The sequence below is a fragment of the Dermacentor andersoni genome, chromosome 5 (assembly GCF_023375885.2).
Source record: "Dermacentor andersoni chromosome 5, qqDerAnde1_hic_scaffold, whole genome shotgun sequence".
Classification (NCBI taxonomy): Eukaryota; Metazoa; Arthropoda; class Arachnida; order Ixodida; family Ixodidae; genus Dermacentor; species Dermacentor andersoni.
This window is the reverse complement of record NC_092818.1, coordinates 50,233,588-50,253,221: the sequence shown is the minus strand read 5'-3', so window position 1 is coordinate 50,253,221 and position 19,634 is coordinate 50,233,588. Positions and strand designations below refer to the sequence as shown.

The window sequence follows — 19,634 nt, the reverse complement described above, 5'->3', positions numbered from 1 at the left end:
CGAAAGCACAGTCGGCGTCACCCACTCACGCAGCTGAAGAGCGGGCGGGTCCACCAGTTCCATGGGAAAGGGGAGGCCAGAAGACGCGCATGGGAGATGCGAACGTTGCGCGCTATAAGACATTGACCTGATGGCTACCAAAACGGTCAGTAAATGCTTGTTGTGGAAAAAGAAAAAAATTATAGACGATTACGCTGCTTCCGAATGTGAAATTTGAGCACCGCTGTTCAGCTGTTACGGCTTTTCTATATACTGAGGCAAATAATTTGAGCAAAACATGTATGTACAGTTACAACTTTTTATTCTTCGCTTCTTCAAGAGACACTCCACTCCCAGTTCTACCCCCAGTTCTTGATTGTTGTGAAGGTAGCTTTGTGGTCGGAGAAATAGATGGATATATGCTAGACTTGCTGTACCAATGTCTGGTTCAGCGTAGCGCACCTCTGGATTCTGGCGGTGATGGCGCTGGGCCTCTGCTCGGGCAGCTTGTTTAGCAGCAGCGGCAGATGAAGGACCACCATCGGTTGCCTCACTCATGGCTCAGAAAAAACTGGCTGAGAATAAACTACTCATATAGGCAGATGGATTATATTATGATATAAACTGCCTGTGAGCCTCGGACAGTCCGTCTGGTGCGTAACATTTCACACCAGCCACTGCAAACAGAGCGTAGCTTGCCGCAGCTGCCTCGCTTATCGGGAGGTTGCGGGAGGCAACGCGTAAGCACATAGGAATATTGCACGGCAAAGAGATGGCAGTGACTCGCTGACGCTGCTAGCAAGTCAACTGAAGGTGGCTTTGCGTTTCGGCTTGAGAAGCGCGCGCTGTGATCCACTGATACCGAGCCGGCGCTTTGTCAACCGGTGAACATCGCATGCTCTCGCGCAGTCGCTGCCACGGAGAGGAGGGGGGGAAGGCGTACGCGCAGTGGCAAATGGCGGTGGCTATGCGTTTTGGCTAGAGCAGCTGCACATCATCGAGATCAGCCGCCACCGCGTCAGCGCTTTGATTGCCGCCGCATATGGGTGGCATTGGAGGAGGAGCGAAGAGAGCAAGGCTCGCGCTGTACGCGAGAGATGGTACCAGGAGCGCGTGCAGCTAGAGCAGCGCGCTGGCCCCGGCTACGGAGCTGGTTATGGCAAGGCACGACGGCGCCGCGAAACGCAGGAAGGGGCATCAAAGAGCTGCGCTCTAAAAAAAAGTTTGTTATACCCATTGCGAGGAAATTTTAGCTTCGTTAAAATGAGGTTTTCAGTACATAGGCATCTATTGGAATTTCAAGGGGAATCACGATTGCTTTGTTATATCCATAAGTTTGTTATATCCCTTTTCGTTATAACGAGGTTTTACTATATATATATATATATATAATCTATATCACTTAGTGTGCATCCTATTTGTACTGCAAGGTGTTCGAAGTGTTCGTTGTAACACTAAGGCACTTTAAAAAATGTTTGTTATATGTGGGTGCAGTTTCAATATTTGGGGTTGGAAAATTGTAAGTGCATAGGAATATGGTTATTTTAACCAATAGATCATATAAGTAGGTTTGACTGTGCCGACGTTTAATACCCCAGTTATTCTAGTAAATTTAGTGTCGCATTGACCAAGAGTACTTTGCTAACACTTTGGTGACACAGTACTATTCCAGAAAGGGTCACTTGAAATTGATGATACTGTCATTGGTAAATTAGTAATCAGATTATGTGTTTTTATTTTAGGCAGTCCTTGCAAAATAACTCTGCATCATAGTTAAAAACAAGGTTTACCATGAACTTTGCTGTAAATGGGGTAAATTATTGCAACCATGTTGACAAGACCAATCGTAATGAGTCAAGACAAAGTGGCAGTTGAATACAAGGCGAGCTCAGGAAATATATCCGTGTCTATCAAAGGTGGCATGGGAACTTTCATAATGTTTGTAATCGGGAAAAAAAAGAAAATGTGACCATAATCTGGCAAAAAACTATTTTCCGTAGGTAAACATGCATTGTTCATTCATGAATACGGATGGACTTCCATAAATACTTTTAATAACAGTAAAAAAGCGCATACACAGAAATAGATATACAGTCGAACCCGACTATATCGAACCCGTTTACATCGAATTATTCTATATATCGAACAATTTCTGGTCACGGTATAGTTACGAGTATATATAGCAAAAATTACGCTTACATCGAACAAAAATTGCAGTGACTCCCGATATATCGAACGTCAAGCGGCGGAAAAGTGCCCCCAGAAGTTGGCTTTCCCTCGCGGTAGCGGGGAAACCCGGCGGCGCGACTCCATCCAACCGCTCTCCCTACCGTGACCGCGCTGCCTCGGGCTGTTCGGGCGAGCCGTCGACACTCCCCCTGTCGCGCATAGTGGAGTCTATTAGGCCACATCCTCCCTCTTTCTCTATCATCTTTCACCTGCCACCCCCTCTCCCCTGACGACGCTTCGCCGTGCTCCCTCACGGGTTGCAGAATCAAGCGTCCTTCCTTTCTTTAGATCACTATCTAGCGACACTCCCCAGCAAAAAAATGATCCTGGCCCGCCTACAGCGCTTGCTCAGACAGCCAATCAGAGGCTCTTGTGCTCTCTTCGTGCAAGATGGCGAAAGTGCGAGTTCTCTGGCTGCTTCTCTGGTTTATCGTGTTTGCGCCTTGTGGGCCTTCTCCCGCAGTGTTGCCGTGATGAAGCGGCAGAATTCGCCTTTCGTCGTGAAGCTCGAAATCATAAATCGCGTCGAACGCGATGAGAAGTTGGATGTCCCCGCAGCGTGCAAGATTCCGAGGAGCACTCTCGGCACGATTAGGGCTAAAGTGGCCAGACTCGCAACCCGGTGCCCATGGCGCCCGACGCGTACGCACGGCCGTGTACGAGGGGTTCTTCATACGTGCCGGTTTCCGCGTGCTCGGTGAGGACTGTAAATTCTGATGAATGCGACGAAGCCGTTGCCGGTGTTGCCGAAGTTTGGAGCGTGCTGTCAAAATTTTCGGGGCATTCGAATCAACGGTGGACGAGTTTGTGAGTGCAGATGATGGTGTCGCGACCACGGTAGAGCCCGGAAACGAAGACTACATCGCCGACATCGTACCGAGCACAAATGAAAGTAGGCACATTGAGGAAAGCAACTACGGTCCTTTGCCCACGTCCTCCGAAGTGATTGGTGCACTCGCATTAGTCCGGCGCTTCTGCGCAAATGCGGAAGGTTGCGGCCTCAGCTGCTCAGACTCCTTAGACAACGTGGGGAAGTGCGTGCGTCGCAGGCAGCGAATATTGCCCAAGCAGAAGAAAATGCAGGACTAATTTATGCCAAACTAAGCTAGTTTCGTTAATAAAGTGATTTTATAAATGACATGTGCTTTTATGACATCCAATTATTTAGCAGGCTTATATCGAATTATGCTCTATATCGAACTGATAGGCGTTTTTTTGCGAGTTCGATATAGCCGGGTTTGACTGTACGCAATAATTCGATATATCCGTGTTCGATATATCGAGGTTTGACTGTAGTTCTGCGGAAACCCGCAAGGTGGAGAGAAGTAATTAATAAAGGGAAAATCAGACAGAAGGAAATTCGACTTCGTCCTGCCATCTGCTAGCCGCCTGGTTAGCTCTGATGGTAGAGCGGCTGCCCCGGAAAACCTATGCTCCCGGGTTCGAGTCCCGGACCAGGATGAATTTTTCTTCAACTGCGAAGCTTTTCTTTTGAGAAACCCAGATGCGTTTCCTTAGTAGCACTTGCTACAAATGGGTGGATGTCTTATTTTCCCTTTATTAATTACTTCTCTCCACCTTGTGGGTTCCTGCAGAACAGTTACGTCGAACTCTTGCCTTTGCTTCGAGTTGTTGACAAATCCGACTTCGCCCTGCCATCTGCTAGCCGCCTGGTTAGTTCAGATGGTAGAGTGGCTTCCCCAGAAAAGTGGTGGTCTCGGGTTCGATTCCCGGACTAAGATGAATTTTTCTTCAACTGCGAGGCTTTTCTTTTGAGGAACCCGTATGGGTTTCCTTTGTAGCACTTGCTACGAACGGGTGGACGTCTGATTTTTCCTTTATTAATCAAGGTTACTTGATTGTGTTTTGAGGAACCCGTATGGGTTCCTTTGTAGCACTTGCTACGAATGGATGGATGTCTGATTTTTCCTTTATTAATCAAGGTTACTTGATTGTGTTGCTGGCTGACAACTCACACTCACAGACACATCATAAGAAGCCAACAAACAGTGACACCAAGGACAACATAGGGGAAATTACTTGTGCTTGGTAAATGAAATAAAAAAATGATAAATTAATGGGAAACGAAAGTGGATGAAAAAACAACTTGCCGCAGGTGGGGAACGATCCCACAACCTTCGCATTTCGCGTGCAATGCTCTACCGATTGAGCTACCACAATGCCGTTTCCCTATCCACTTTCTTGGGTATTTATGTCTCCTAGTAGAACCCTAGGAGTGTTAGCCAGCACCGCCACTCACAGACCTTGGCAGTGGACGTGGAACATCCTATCTGCCACAGGCGTCATGAGAACGTGATCTTTTTGGGTGAAGGCAACCGGTCAATAAACCCACACATGCTACCTGAAGGCATCAATGTTGCCAGATTTGAGGCCCTCAACAAGAAGAAAGGGGGTTAACCGAGGGGCCCGATTTTTATTAGTGATACCATAAGAAGCCAACAAACACTGGCACCAAGGACAACATAGGGGAAATTACTTGTGCTTGATAAATTAAATAAAGAAACAATAAATTAATGGAAATGAAAGTGGATTAGGCACTCCCATCACCGCGCCCACAATTTCCGCCTCCGTTAGCTCTTCCGTTGTCACCGCGTCAGCATCGGCACTGACGTACGTGCAGAAGGTGTCAACAGTCGGGCACAATGCCGGTGTCAAGGAGGGTGTCCCGCGACCCTAGGGCTTGGTCGCCCACGGCACCCTCATTGGTGGCAGCACCGAGATCTTTGCTGTAACTGCCGCTACTGACTCCAAATGAGGCATGCCAGAAGCAGTTCACGATCGTGCTTGCCGGTACAGCCATCCAAGCAACCTGTAGCATCTCGATCGCCATGTATAAGTCGATCGTGGACTCGCGCTTCATGCTCATATTGAGCAGAATCCGGTCGATCACACACTTGCGATAGCCTGACTTAAAGTTCATGATAACTCCTCGGTCGAGGGGTTGCACAACTACAGTGCAGTTTGGCGGCAAGATGCATAGCTCGATGTTTTTGAGCACAGCGGCAATATGGTGGGCCTCGCAGTTGTCCAGTATGAGGCATATCTTCTGGTTCAGCTTGTCCAGCTGCTCGTTCCACTCCCGCAGTCATTGTGCGAAAATTTCTCTCGTCATCAAGCCTTATGGTTTGACACATGACTCACTTGGAGCTTTCGTTTGCCTTTGAAGCATCGTGGTGACACACTTTTGCTGACCACGAGGGCTGGCACCTTTTCTGACCCATCCATGTTGGCACAAAGCACCACGGTTATGCGGACCTTGCTCTGCTTACCGCCCTGGCAGCGTTCACCTTTGAGGGCCAAGGTTTTTTGTGGCAGCATTTGGTTGAACAGGGCTATCTCATCCACGTTGAGCAAATTCTTGGGACTGTATTTTTCTAACAGCTGTCCAACGTTTGTCTCCACCCACGCCACTGCAGTTTCGTGCTCGACAGACTGCGCTCCCCGTTGACAGCCCTGCCGACTATGTCGTGGCGCTCCTTGAAGCGCTGCAGCCAGCCGACATTCACCACAAAATTGTCGTGCTTCATGATGCACGCAAAGTCCCTCTCTTTGCACTACAACAGTTCCCCACTCACAATAGTGCCGTGTGCTCTTGCGTCCAAAAACCACTTGAAGACCGCCTTCACTAAAGCGTTGAAAGCGGGGGCTCACAGCTTCTTTCTGTCACCTAAACATCAATTACGACAGCACTAGTGACAGCTTCTTTGCTGCACAAAATAGTTGACAGCATGGTCAACGCTGTGCCGAAATCTTCGGCCACTTTTTTTTTCTTCACGCCAGACTCGACGGCTTTCAGCATAGCCACCTTCTGCTCGACTGATATCGTTTTGCACTTCAGTTTGCCGTCATCCATCTCGCGACGAGAACTTGCATGAACTAACCAATAGAAACACTGATATCGTTGATGCACACGGAGATGACAAGCAACAACAAAAGCACAGTCGGCGCCACCCACTCGCGCAGCTGAAGAGCGGGCGGGTTCACCAGTTCGATGGGAAAGGGGAGGCAAGGAGACGCGCACGGGAGACGCGAACGTTGCGACATTGACCTGATGGCTACCAAAATGGTCAGTAAATGGTTGTTGTGGAAAAGAAAATTATAGACGATTACGTTGCTTCCCAATGGAAAATTTGAGCCCCGCTGTTCAGCTGTTACGGCTTTTCTATATACTGAGGCAAATAATTTGAGCAAGACATGCATGTACAGTTACAACTTTTTATTCTTCGCTTCTTCAAGAGACACTCCACTCCCAGTTCTTGATTGTCGTGAAGGTAGCTTTGTGGTCAAAGAAATAGATGGATATATGCTAGACTTGCTGTACCAATGCCTGGTTCAGCATAGCGCACCTCTGGATTCTGGCGGCGATGGCGCTGGGCCTCTGCTCGGGCAGCTTGTTTAGCAGTAGCGGCAGACGAAGGGCCTCCATCGGTTGCCTCACTCATGGCTCAGAAAAAACTGGCTGAGAATAAGCTACTCGTATAGGCAGACGGATTATATTATGATATAAACTGCCTGTGAGCCTCGGACAGTCTGTCTGGTGCGGAACATTTCGCACCAGCCGCTGCAAACGGAGCGTAGCTTGATGCAGCTGCCTCGCTTATTGGGAGGTTGCAGGAGGCAGTGTGTAGGCACATAGGAACATTGCACGGCAAAGAGATGGCAGTGACTCGCTGACGCTGCTAGGGAGTCAACTGAAGGTGGCTTTACGTTTCGGCTTGGGAAGCGCGCGCTGTGATCCACTGATACCGAGCCGGCGCTTTGTAAACCGATGAACACCGCATGCTCTCGCGCAGTCGCCGCCACGGAGAGGAGGGGGGAAGGCGTACGCGCAGTGGCAAATGGCGGTGGCTATGTGTTTTGGCTAGAGCAGCAGCACATCATTGAGATCAGCCACCACCGCAAGAGCGCTCTGATTGCTGCCGCATATGGGTGGCATTGGAGGAGGAGCGAAGAGAGCAAGGCTCGCGCTGTACGCGAGAGATGGCGCCAGGAGTGCGCGCAGCTAGAGCAGCGTGCTGGCCCCGGTTACGGAGCTGGTTATGGCAATGCACGACGGCGCCGTGAAACGCAGGAACGGGCATCAAAGAGCTGCACTCCAAAAAAAAGCTTGTTACTATACCCATTGCAAGGAAATTTTAGCTTCGTTAAAATGGGGTTTACACTACATAGGCATCTATTGCAATTTCAAGGGGAATCACGATTGCTTTGTTATATCCATAAGTTTGTTATAACAAGGTTTTACTATATATATATATTGTGACGCTCTTAGGTGCATAGTGGGTTCACGCCTCAACAAACAGTATGTGGGGGCACCGAAGGGTAGTGAACGAGGACGACGACGTGTGGCTGGCTGGCTGAGTCTCGACAGGCGCTCAGTTGACCAAGGCCATCGCTTCTAACTCTACCCGGTTTCAAAGTAACGCCTTTTGTGGGCGTAACAGAGTGGTGGAGGTGCGGGGTACGACAGAACGTACCACGGAGTCTCAACATCTAGAACTTCGCCGGAGCCGTCGTCTTGCCGGTCTCTTGCCAACGACCTTCCCTATGGCTCAGGACGGAGGTGGACAAATGCCAGCTATAGTTTCACCTTCTCAAAGGTCAGCGCCAGTTGGACCTTTGCGGCACTACATGGAACCACGCTCGTTCGCGGGAAAAGTGGGCGAAGACGTCGACGAGTGGCTGATGCACTACGCATGGGTGAGCCGCTACAACCGTTGGGATTCTGTCACTCAGCTTGAATATGTTGCACTCTTTCTGAGTGAGACAGCGTTGATGTGGTATGAAAACAACGAAGACTCCCTAACAACGTGGGAGCACTTTGTTGAGGAAATTAAGAAGTGTTTTGGCGACACCCACGCCAAACAGAAACGCGCCGAGAGAACACTTGCTCAAAGAGCTCAAGCTCCTGGAGAAACATGCACTATATACATAGAGGAAATCCTCAAGCTGTGCAAAATCGTAAATCCGCAGATGTCCGAGGAAGACCGAGTCGGACATCTCCTCAAAGGAATTGCAGAAGATGTGTACAATTTCCTCATAAGTCGGGAACACGTTGATTCTGTCTCAGATGTCGTGCGTCATTGCCGTACGTTTGAGACGTTGAAAACACGTCGCATTGTGCCAAAGTTTGGACGCCTGGCGAATGTGACAACCATTGCCAGCGTCGATGAGAGCCCGTCTGCCGATCTTTCGTCTACTATACGGCAGATCGTGCGTGAAGAACTGCTGCGGCACCAGGAACTTGCGCGCGACGTCATACGACAACCTGACGCTTATTACCCGCAACACATGGCGCCTACCGCACCCTGCGCTTCCTGGCAACCGGCGGTATGTGTCACAGACATCAACCACAGAGGTGCTCCATGGCCACGTGAGGACACATTTACGCCCGAACACCGACCAGCAGAACACCCTCGCCCCAGCAGGTTTGCACGCCGACCGACCGTTCCTCCTGTGCAGCAGGCTCAGCCGCTCCGCTCTGCTATACGACCCCCCACGGCTGAGCGCTTCGAAGGGCAGTTCATCGATCGTCGTTTACCTGTGTGCTATAGCTGTGGCGACTTGGGTCACATTGCCAGGTACTGCAATCGCCGCCAACCACCGAGGTTCGACCGATCGACGATGTCTAGGCGGTACCGCGCTCCTCTGGGCGAAACATATTCGCCCTCGCACACATATTTAGGAAGCTTGCCTCACCAGCACCCGGAGCCGCTACGGAACCGTTCTCCAGCATCCGATCGCAGCTTGACACCACCACCCGCTCCTCGTGTAAGCCGGTCGCCCTCTCCGCGGCGTCGATACCCGTCGCCACCCCCGGAAAACTAGCCAGCGCGGCCGTTGGAGGTGAGGTCGCTGGACAATCTTCGATATCGACAGAGATACCTCCAACCATTTGTATGTTTAAGAATAAGGTGTTTGTATTAATTGACGGGGTTTCATCCATGGCCTTAGTGGACACGGGAGCAACCGTTTCAGTGATGAGTCTTGCGTTTAAAAGCCTCCTAGGACGAAAGGTGATGTTTCGCTGGGACCGTGCCGATACGTTTCGCGGAGTGAGTGGGGAGTTGTTGTATCCTGTGGGCGTGTGTAATGTAGACGTTACCTTGGGTGGTCAAATATTTAACGCGGAGTTCGCTGTTCTACCTCATTCTACGCATGACGTAATCCTGGGTCTTGATTTTTTGAAACTGTGTGGTGCCACCGTCGACTGCAAAACGGGTGAAATCAGTGTAGGTACGAGCTTTGCTGCGGCGTTTATGGAAGCCCCACCGTGTCGTGAAAGTGTGCTTTGTGTATCCCGGGATACAGTTGTGCCTCCGTTATCCGCAACGTGTGTTTCAGTCGCCTGTTTCCCCACCACCGACGGAACGTTTGACGCTACCGTGGAGCCCATTCACCTGAGTTGCATCAAGAGGAATGTACTGATACCGTATTGCACGCTGTCAGTTGTTCAGGGACGCACCAACTTATGGGCCGTAAACTGTTCGAGTGAACCTGCAATACTACCACAGGGTCTGAAACTTGCCGCCTACCATGAAGATCACGTGCTATCGCTCGCCATTCTTACAGAGGCCCTTGATTCTGCGGATGAGCGCCATTTCGCTAATGTCTGCCCTGCGGCGCACTCCTCATTTCTGACTATGGTAAACAAGTCGCTCAGCACTAAGCAGCGTCACGAAGTGGCGAATATTCTGCTAAAACATGCCCGACTGTTTGACTTCTTCCAGCAAGAGGGACCACCATTGTTTCCTCCTTCTCGTATACACCATCGCATCGATACGGGATCTGCCCAACCGCTGCGACAGAAACCACACAGAGTCTCACCGTCGGAACGCAAGGTGATCAATGACCAAGTCCACGAAATGCTAAATAAGAATGTAATCCAAGAATCCTGTAGTCCGTGGGCAGCGCCAGTGATCCTGGTTAGAAAGAAAGATGGTACATGGCGATTTTGTGTTGACTACCGCCGCCTCAACACCATCACTAAAAAGGACGTATATCCTCTTCCGCGTATTGATGATGCTATCGACTGCCTCTCATCAGTGTCTTACTTTTCGTCTGTTGACTTGAGGTCGGGGTACTGGCAGATTCCTATGCACGAGGCAGACAAGGAGAAAACGGCATTTGTAACACCAGATGGACTTTTTGAATTTAATGTGATGCCGTTCGGGCTCTGTAATGCGCCTGCAACTTTCGAGCGCTTCATGGACAACATCCTGCGTGGTTTGAAGTGGGAAGTATACATGTGCTATCTAGATGATGTAGTGATTTTCGGGCGCACGTTCAGTGAGCACAACGCACGTCTCGATCTTGTGCTAGACTGCTTGGACAAAGCGGGTTTGGTGCTCAACTCGAAGAAGTGTCATTTTGGAGAGCGCCAAACACTCGTTCTGGGACACCTAGTGGATAAGGACGGTATACGGCCTGATCCAGCGAAGACTGCTACGGTGGAAGCCTTCAAGCAACCTCGCCATGTAAAAGAGCTACGCAGTTTCCTAGGGCTTTGCTCGTACTTCCGCCGGTTTATTCGTGGATTTGCCAACATCGCGTATCCGCTGACATGCCTCCTCCAGAAGGGCGTTCCCTTTGAGTGGACTCCTGAATGTGAAGCTAGTTTTCGTGAGCTGAAGTCTCGTCTGACGTCTCATCCCATTCTCCGACACTTCGACCATGCGGCTCCCACAGAAGTTCATACGGACGCTAGCGGTATTGGCATCGGCGCCGTCCTTATTCAACGCGTCGACACCAAAGAACACGTCGTCGCCTATGCGAGTCGTTCTTTAAGTAAGTCCGAGCGTAACTACACCGTTACAGAGCAAGAATGTCTTGCAGTTATTTTCGCAGTACAGCGCTTCCGGTCGTACCTGTATGGGCGCCCCTTCACTGTGGTGACAGACCATCATTCTCTCTGCTGGCTGGTTAATCTCCGTGATCCGTCGGGCCGGCTTGCGCGTTGGACACTCCGTTTACAGGAATATAACTTTACCGTTTCTTATAAAAGCGGCCGCCGACACGCCGACGCTGACTACCTCTCGCGCATGCCGCTTCCAACGACGGACTGCGACGCGGACAACTTCGACTGCTATATCACATCACTGGAGCCGGGATTTCCTGATATAAATACCTTCAAGGTCGAGCAACAAAAAGACAGAACTTTAGAACCACTGCTCATTACTGCAAGGCAATCAGCACCATCCACTCGTTTCTGTGTTCGTGATGGGGTTCTTTACAAAAAGAACTATTCTACTACAGGCCCACGATATCTTCTGGTGGTCCCGGAGAGTCTCCGTGTCTCCGTCTTGCGCGCTATGCATGACGATCCAACATCTGGACATTTGGGTTCTGCGCGAACTCTCTACCGCCTCCAAGAAAGGTTTTACTGGCCTAAAATGCGCCAGACGACCGCCCAGTATGTGTCCAGCTGCAGCGAGTGTCAACGTTATAAGCGTCCGACGAGTGCTCCTCCTGGTCAACTCCATCCAGTGCCACCCCCCAGCTCTCCCTTTGAGCAAGTTGGCATCGACCTCCTCGGTCCTTTCCCGCGTTCATCCGATAGGAATCGCTGGATTATCGTGTGTGCCGATCACTTGACACGCTACTGTGAGACAGCTGCAATACCATCGGCTACTGCAACCGAAGTGTGTATTTTTCTGCTGCATTTTGTCATTCTCCGACATGGACCTCCCAGAGTCATCATCAGCAATCGTGGGCGGCAGTTCACTGCAGACGTGGTCGAAGAGATGCTTCGTCTATGTGCTTCAAGGTTTCGACATTCCACCCCGTATCATCCCCAAACAAATGGCCTTACGGAACGCACGAACAGAACTCCTACTAACATGCTGTCCATGTATGTCGAGTCAGATCATAAGAACTGGGACAGCGTGCTACCTTTCATTACGTACGCATTTAACACCTCAAAGCATGAAGTTACGGGCTACAGTCCCTTCTTTCTTCTCTACGCTCGTCCGCCTCGTTATACACTAGACACTATCTTCCCGTTTTCCAGCCACGATAATCTTTGTATATCAGAGACAGTCTGTCTTGCTGAAGAAGCCCGACGACTTGCTTCGTTACGCACTCTTGTTTCACAAGACCGCTCGAAGGCACGCTGCGACCGCCGACGCCGACACGTGATATATGACCCTGGTGATTTAGTGTTGCTCTGGAAACCAACCAGGAAACGTGGACTATGTGAAAAACTGCTGGCCCACTATGTTGGACCCTATGTTATTACGGAGCGCATCAGCGAATTAACCTACCGCATAGCACGTCTCACATCAAATGGCCGACGGTCAGCAAAGACTGAACTTTCGCATGTCGCCCGTTTAAAGCCCTTTATTTCTCGACAGCCTGTTTGACTTGCCCGGCGGGCTTCGTCTGCGCAGAGGGAAATGTGACGCTCTTAGGTGCATAGTGGGTTCACGAATGTGACGCGCTTAGGTGCATAGTGGGTTCACGCCTCAACAAACAGTATGTGGGGACACCGAAGGGTAGTGAACGAGGACGACGACGTGTGGCTGGCTGGCTGAGTCTCGACAGGTGCTCAGTTGACCAAGGCCATCGCTTCTAACTCTACCCGGCTTCAAAGTAACGCCTTTTGTGGGCGTAATAACAATATATATATATATATATATATATATATATATATATACACATCATGTATATCACGTAGTGTGCATCCTATTTGTACTGCAAGGTGTTTGAAGTGTTTGTTGTAACACTAAGGCGCTTTAAAACATGTTTGTTATATGTGGGTGCAGTTTCAATATTTAGGGTTGGAAAATTGTAAGTGCATAGGAATATGGTTATTGTAACCAATAGATCATATAAGTAGCTTTGACTGTGCCAACGTTTAATACCCCAGTTATTCTAGTAAATTTAGTGTCGCATTGACCAAGAGTATTTTGCCAACACTTTGGTGACACAGTACTATTCCAGAAAGTGTCATTTGAAATTGATGATACTGTCATTGGTACATTAGTAATCAGATTATGTGTTTTTATTTTAGGCAGTTCTTGCAAAATAACTCTGCATCATAGTTAAAAACAAGGTTTACCATGAACTTTGCTGTAAATGGGGTAAATTATTGCCACCATGTTGACAAGATCAATCGTAATGAGTCAAGACAAAGTGGCAGTTGAATACAAGGTGAGCTCAGGAAATATATCCGTGTCTATCGAAGGTGGCATGGGAACTTTCATAATGTTTGTAATCGGGAAAAAAAAGGAAATGTGACCATAATCTGGCAAAAAACTATTTTCCGTAGGTAAACATGCATTGTTCATTCATGAATACAGATGGACTTCCATAAATACTTTTAATAACAGTAAAAAAGCGCATACACAGAAATAGATATACTAATCTGATATGGCACTTGAGTGGTGGTCTATATCTAAAAAAGAATCGGCACTCGACTAACTTTCAGTAGACCAACCAGCTCTACTGCAAAATCGAACCGTGTATGTGAGTGCATGCTAGAAACCTCGATGGTGGTGTGCCCGTTGGAAAAACCAAATAAGTCATAAAATTGCATTAATCCTTTGTTCAATCGCCAACGAGGGGCGATCAGCTTTTGCGAGCCGAGTCGCGAGAAAAGGAACTCTGGCATAGCAGCATCGCTTTTACACGGTGGCATTGTTTGTATGTACCAGCCTGTGAACAGGTGTAATCACATCCCTATGAGCAACAGACGTGCGAGCATCTAGCAGTGACCCTCTGAGAGATTGGAAACCAGGTAGACATCAGTTTTTACTAGTGCAAGGAACAGAAACAGCCCGCAAGATGAAACAAAAACTAACCACCACGTGCCCTTGCACGTGCAGGTGCGCGAGCAGTTGCTGAAATGCCAGTGTAAAGAAGCCTTGCAATGAAAACCAAGAGACTATGGAGTAAATAAAAAATTACTTGTATCCACACAGGGTGACAGCAGTTTCTGGACAACAAAGAATTTAAAATGTGACATGTTTTTCAAACATACAGAGGGGGCCATAAATATACGGCATCGACCATTTGAGACTTGTTCACGGCACCATATATTTACGGCTTTGACCGTCAAAGGATTAAGCAAGGCTAGTATATTCATTTAATGTTTTACTGTTTAGATGATGGTACTTGTGTGCTTAATAAATGCAAGATGGGGAAAAAAAACAGTCTGTTGAAAACTTGACAGATACTGTCCCATTGTAGTGACAATGAATTAAATGTGGCCAGATATGTGAGCTAAGAATCTGACTATTAGGTGAAGTGAATCTGACTATTGGGTGACTATTGGGTGAAGGGACACTGCTTAAATGCAGAACCTGACTTGTTGGAGTATTCGAAGGATCACAAATAAATTAATTTAAAGGGGCGAGCACAGTCATTTGGTTGTCCAATCTGAGCCAAGTTCATCACTATTTATGAATGTAGTACCACTATGAGAATGTTGTTTCTTCATCCACTTGATTTCCATTAATTTATTATTTACTTAATTGAATTACTAAGGACAAGTAATTTCCCCTATGCTGGCCTTGGTGTCTTTGTTGGCTTCTTATGATATGTCTGAGAACGTACAACACTATTCGCGTCACGTGCATAATCTGATTTGAGAAGACTCTTTCACTGTAGAGTTTGTGGCAGCATCCACTAAATTTCAGATGCGGTAATGACTTGCACTAAGTGATAACTTGATAACAGTAATAACCTGACTAAAGATGGTCACTGGAATAAAATAGAAATAAAAGTCTAGTGGCATACAGCATCGAACAGTGGCTGCAAAGTCTATTTTGCTGTCTTGGTCCAAAATGCAGCCTACATCAGCTACTTTGCATATGGGCCCCTTTTTGATTTGTCATTTGCTTGCACTTCGAGCTAGCGGCTTGTTTTGTGGTGTTAATTGTAGCTCTCCTCTGCTCAGATTCCACGAAGCGGTGGTGACAGTGAGGACAACGTGGAGAAGTGCACCATCTGCCTGAGTGAGTTTGAGGACAACGAAGAAGTCAGGTAATGCCCCTCACCTTGAGAGCTCAGATTGCTGGGCCATGTGTTGTATGATGTATGATCTCTCAATTGATAACCTCATCGCAGGTATTACAGTTTTTATGTTTTTGTAAGGCAGTTTAAGTAACCAAAGCATTTCACAACCTTGCCGCATTCTGCATGATTTGCTTTAAAGTATGCCACCTTGTTAGGTTTGGAGTTTTAAACTATGATTTCACATCTATACTTTAAAGGGGTCTGGAACCTCTTTCTTTATAGAAGAGGAGAAATGCGTTTGAAGTTAAAATAGACTATTACAGAAATACCTTGCTGCAAAAAGTATGTCAATGCGTTCAGAGGAAGTAGTTTTTGGCAATCAAACACCCTCTCCGCTGTGCTCCTGTTCCTTCTTCAATGCCTTGCACTGAAAAAGCCACGGTGGAGCAGGGCGTGCCCACGACGCTCCGCCTTCTAATCGGCACCATGGCATGCAGTTCAAATTTGCTTTTGGATATTAAGGTAGATGCCACTACATCCGATTTTGGCACCTACGATGCGCCAAATGGTAGGCAAACGTGGTTGTCCTCTGCGAGCTGTAGTGTACTTAGCCGGTAGACTTGTGGTGGCACAAAGCGGCGGATGCGATATCTACACTACATAGAAGACCACAGCTACGTGCAACTGTGGTGCGTATGCGCACTGTTTGCTTTGTGCACAACAGGGCTTGAGTGTGCGCTCACACGCGTATGCTACAGCCTGACAATGCTACGTGGTGCAGACCAGCTTTGACCTTCACTAGCTTGACCGACGGATAGCAGCCACATCCAACTTGTGCATTTTTGAAGCGTTGTCAGTTAGTCTGCCAAGGCGTATAACCAGGAGGGGCCAGGAGTGAGAGCGTGCTGGCAAGTGTGCGCGTGATGTAACCTTAAAATTCGTGTGGTTTAAGGTTAGATGAGCATTCAAAACTAGTTGAAATTAGCGAGACCCGCCGTATACAACACCTATAAGTAGGGTGGCCAAAGTTTAAATTACTAAGTGGGCGAATGTATGTGAGCAGATGACAGTCAGGTTCCTCCAGAAGTCGCAATTATTATCGAAATTAGAAGCCACATTTTTGCTTATTTCTGCCCGTTTGTTGAACTCCATCGATAGATATACACAGTAACAGTAGGAAGAAGCCCACTGACACAAACTCCCTTCTTGATTGACGTTGGCTATTGGCCAATAGCAGCCGCGTTTTGGAATCCACTTTATTATGAAATAAAGCGTCCAGAAGAGAATGAGGTGTGCGCTTCTGTTGGAGAGCGTTTGAGAGAAAGGTGATTTTGCACTGTACTTGCAAGCTCCACGTGCTGTATACGACAGCAAAACTTGACTGATGTTCACAGCAGCATATGCTATCTGCAGACTATGTTTTTTTCACCAAGACCTAGGGGTAGTTCAGGACCCCTTTATAGGACAATTTTAGAGGCCCTTAAGTTCTTCTGAACAGTGAAAATTTTGAATATTTTGCTCGTTATTATTAAAGGAAAATGACAGACTTGTGGGACCATGCAGGCTCACAAGCCATTGTACAGTGAACCTGTTAGTGCTAGCAGCACTGACAGGTTCCCCCCCTCTTTCCGCATGATTTCCGAGGTGCATGACAGTAGCATTGAGAATGCTGTTGCTGGAGTACTTTTCCAGTGATGGTACCACTGCGCTAATTGCACCAAACTGCGCCGACTGGCGAACCCTGCTGCATCCTGCTACATTTCAGCAAAGTATGAGAAGTCTGTGCCCACCCTGCCTTTAAGGGGTAGCTTGGGCATTCCAAAATGTAACTAAGTCCTCAGGAGCCGTTTCTTGGCACCATCGAAAGAGGCATGGCATGGACGCACGGCGGCAGTAACTCTGCGGCGGACCAAGCCAAGCCTTAGTTAAACTTGTATTGTACTGCTCTTTCTTCAGTGGACTGTTGTCTATTTTGAATACCTTCTGCCCCTCTTCATGCAAGTTGCTTAGGCAGAGCTACAGTGTCGATTTTCAAGCAGCAGCAGTTGTGGTAATGGCGAGCCAGACCCCGCACTTCTCTCCTGTATGACTAGCGTAAATCGGACGACTGAAGTTTCAAATGCGGTATGGTGTTTCCTTCGTTTGTTTGAACATATTGTGCACTATGTCACAGAAATGGCGGCCATGATTCAAGTGCTGCCATTAAATTGGTCGCCTATTCCACACTTTCGTTGGCGAGATGATTTCACGGCTTTAGGGGAATGCCTGATGGCTGCTATTACGATTTGGGTTGACTCGGCACCAAACAGCAACTTGTGCCATAGGATACCAAAGAAGTGGTGCTGGTTAGGCCTAGTTGCATCATACGGCTGTGACAAAATTTCACTGCCAGTAGGCCATCGTCGCAAGATGGTTCCAACGCATATGTTCAGACCAGTATACCGCCTCGGCAATTAGGCATGAGATCATGGGCCAGACTGGCGGCCGGAAGCCGAGATTGGGTCTGCAGGTGACAATGCCAGCAAATACCACAATGGTTTTCGTTTGTTTTATTTGCTTAATGGACGGAACGGCAAAGTCTCACGTGTAGGCAGAAAGCTACAAACTGAATCCGCGCATCAAAGCCTAATCTGACAGCATCGTACACTCAAAGGTCCTGCCCGCATATCTGTCCTTCGTGACGGCACGCAACGCGCATCAAACTGCGCCACGAGTGAAAGCAAAATGTCTCTGCAGTCTCGACCATCGCAGAATTTTATATAGATGGTATATCAGTGAAGCACAGCACCAGGGTACTCAGCAAATCTTTCATACCGCTGGCATTGGAAAGAGCAACAAAAATTATTTTACTGCTAAAGTTCATGGTGTTGGACTGACCGATTATTCAAATGTGTTTTGCTAAAATAAAGAAAAAAATCGGTTGGCGACTGTTTTTCACATGAATTTTGACACTCTGTAAGGTAATTTTCACATCCAGAGGTTAGTCTCAACACAAAGATGAATTCCACCATGTGACATATGTGATTAGGTGGCACTCTAGCTTGGAAGCCTGGCAGAGCTGTAGCAGCTGCGCTGTGGCCCTCACTGGGTGAGATTCCCCTGCAATCAGCTGCGTAAATTTTGGGGAGGGGGTCCAGTATATTGACTCCATCCTATGAATGTGAAGTTATCTTACTGAGTGTCAAATTTGATGATGAATATTTCAAAACGGAAGCATTCTTGAACAATCAAACAAAATGAAATTCTCTTGGAATTGAACACTTGAGTTTTGAATTAAAACATACAGTACACCGTAATTCGTCAATGAAAAAAAAATTAATTTGTTTGCCAAAGCACATAAGCAAATATTTGCGTAGCTGGCATTATGGCATTATATTTATCAAAATTACTGGTAGTTCAACTTGAGAGGACATTATGGTATGGAAAGTTTGCAATCGCTTTCATTAATCATGCTCCTAAATTCCAATCTCCTGCTCCGAAATGCATTTTTTGCTGCTCTGAAATGGTATGGGTTAGTAGCATCACTGCTTTTCTTAGTGCAAAAGTCATACTCTGCATTGAGGTTGCTAAACTCTGCCAGCCTTGCAGGAAAGAAACCTTTGTCTTTACTCTTCACTGCATGCCGCAACCACTGGCCACTAACCTAGAACTGACAAGTGGGTTAATTGGTAATGATTCATTGTAAGTATGGTAGCGTAAGACAAGACAAAAACAAGGAAGCACTGGCCCTGTTTTTTTTCTTGTTCTTGTCTTGCACTACCATACTAATAATGGCCACTGACATCATTTTTACTCTGGGCAAGGCTAGTGCTTCACCGGCGGTGGAAACCTTTAAAGCACATCCTCATGTAATGAATGCTCTGAATTAATGTTGCCAAACTCCAAAGTAAATTTTTTATACAAGGTTCAGTGCATGTTGGATCCGAACTAGGCACGTGCAGTGTTGTAAGGATTTGGTTCCCGGCGGTTATGGTCTAGGCTTGTGCAAATATTCAATGTTTTCGAACATTAGGCTGAAATATTACGCTATTCGATGTTCGCTTTGACTCAAATTCTAGTATTCGAAACGAACAAATGTACATATTTTTCCATGTATAAGCTGTGCGCACTCCCATTTGCAACTGTGAACAGACTTTAAGACGTGGAAATAACCAGCAGAAATGCTTCGCGCAGTGACCAAATTTTTGTAAGAACTGTCTCCATTTGCGGATGCACGTCGATGTACTCGTCATATCTACGGCCAGCTGTTCTGTTCCCCACCTCTTTGGCGGTGCTGATGGTAGAAAACATTGTCCTAAAGGTGGTTTCATGGCAGTGCGGGCCGTGCTACCGTAAAACCACACTTTGAAGTGCGATTCACGCTGCCGTGAATCCACACCACACACCACGAGCAGAAATTATCAATAACCCCCCCCCCCCCCCCATATTACTGCGAAGCTTTAAATATTTTT

At 47.7% G+C, this 19,634-nt stretch overlaps 1 protein-coding gene across 1 annotated transcript in view; it reads left to right on the top strand.

Moving 5' to 3' along the window:
• LOC126530302 (uncharacterized) overlaps nt 1–19,634 on the top strand; it is a 99,441-nt gene that overhangs the window by 69,464 nt on the left and 10,343 nt on the right. Inside the window, exon 16 of the mRNA XM_050177621.3 lies at nt 15,125–15,210. Within this exon, the coding sequence (XP_050033578.2) occupies nt 15,125–15,210 (86 nt within the window). The remainder of the gene's footprint in view (nt 1–15,124; nt 15,211–19,634) is intronic.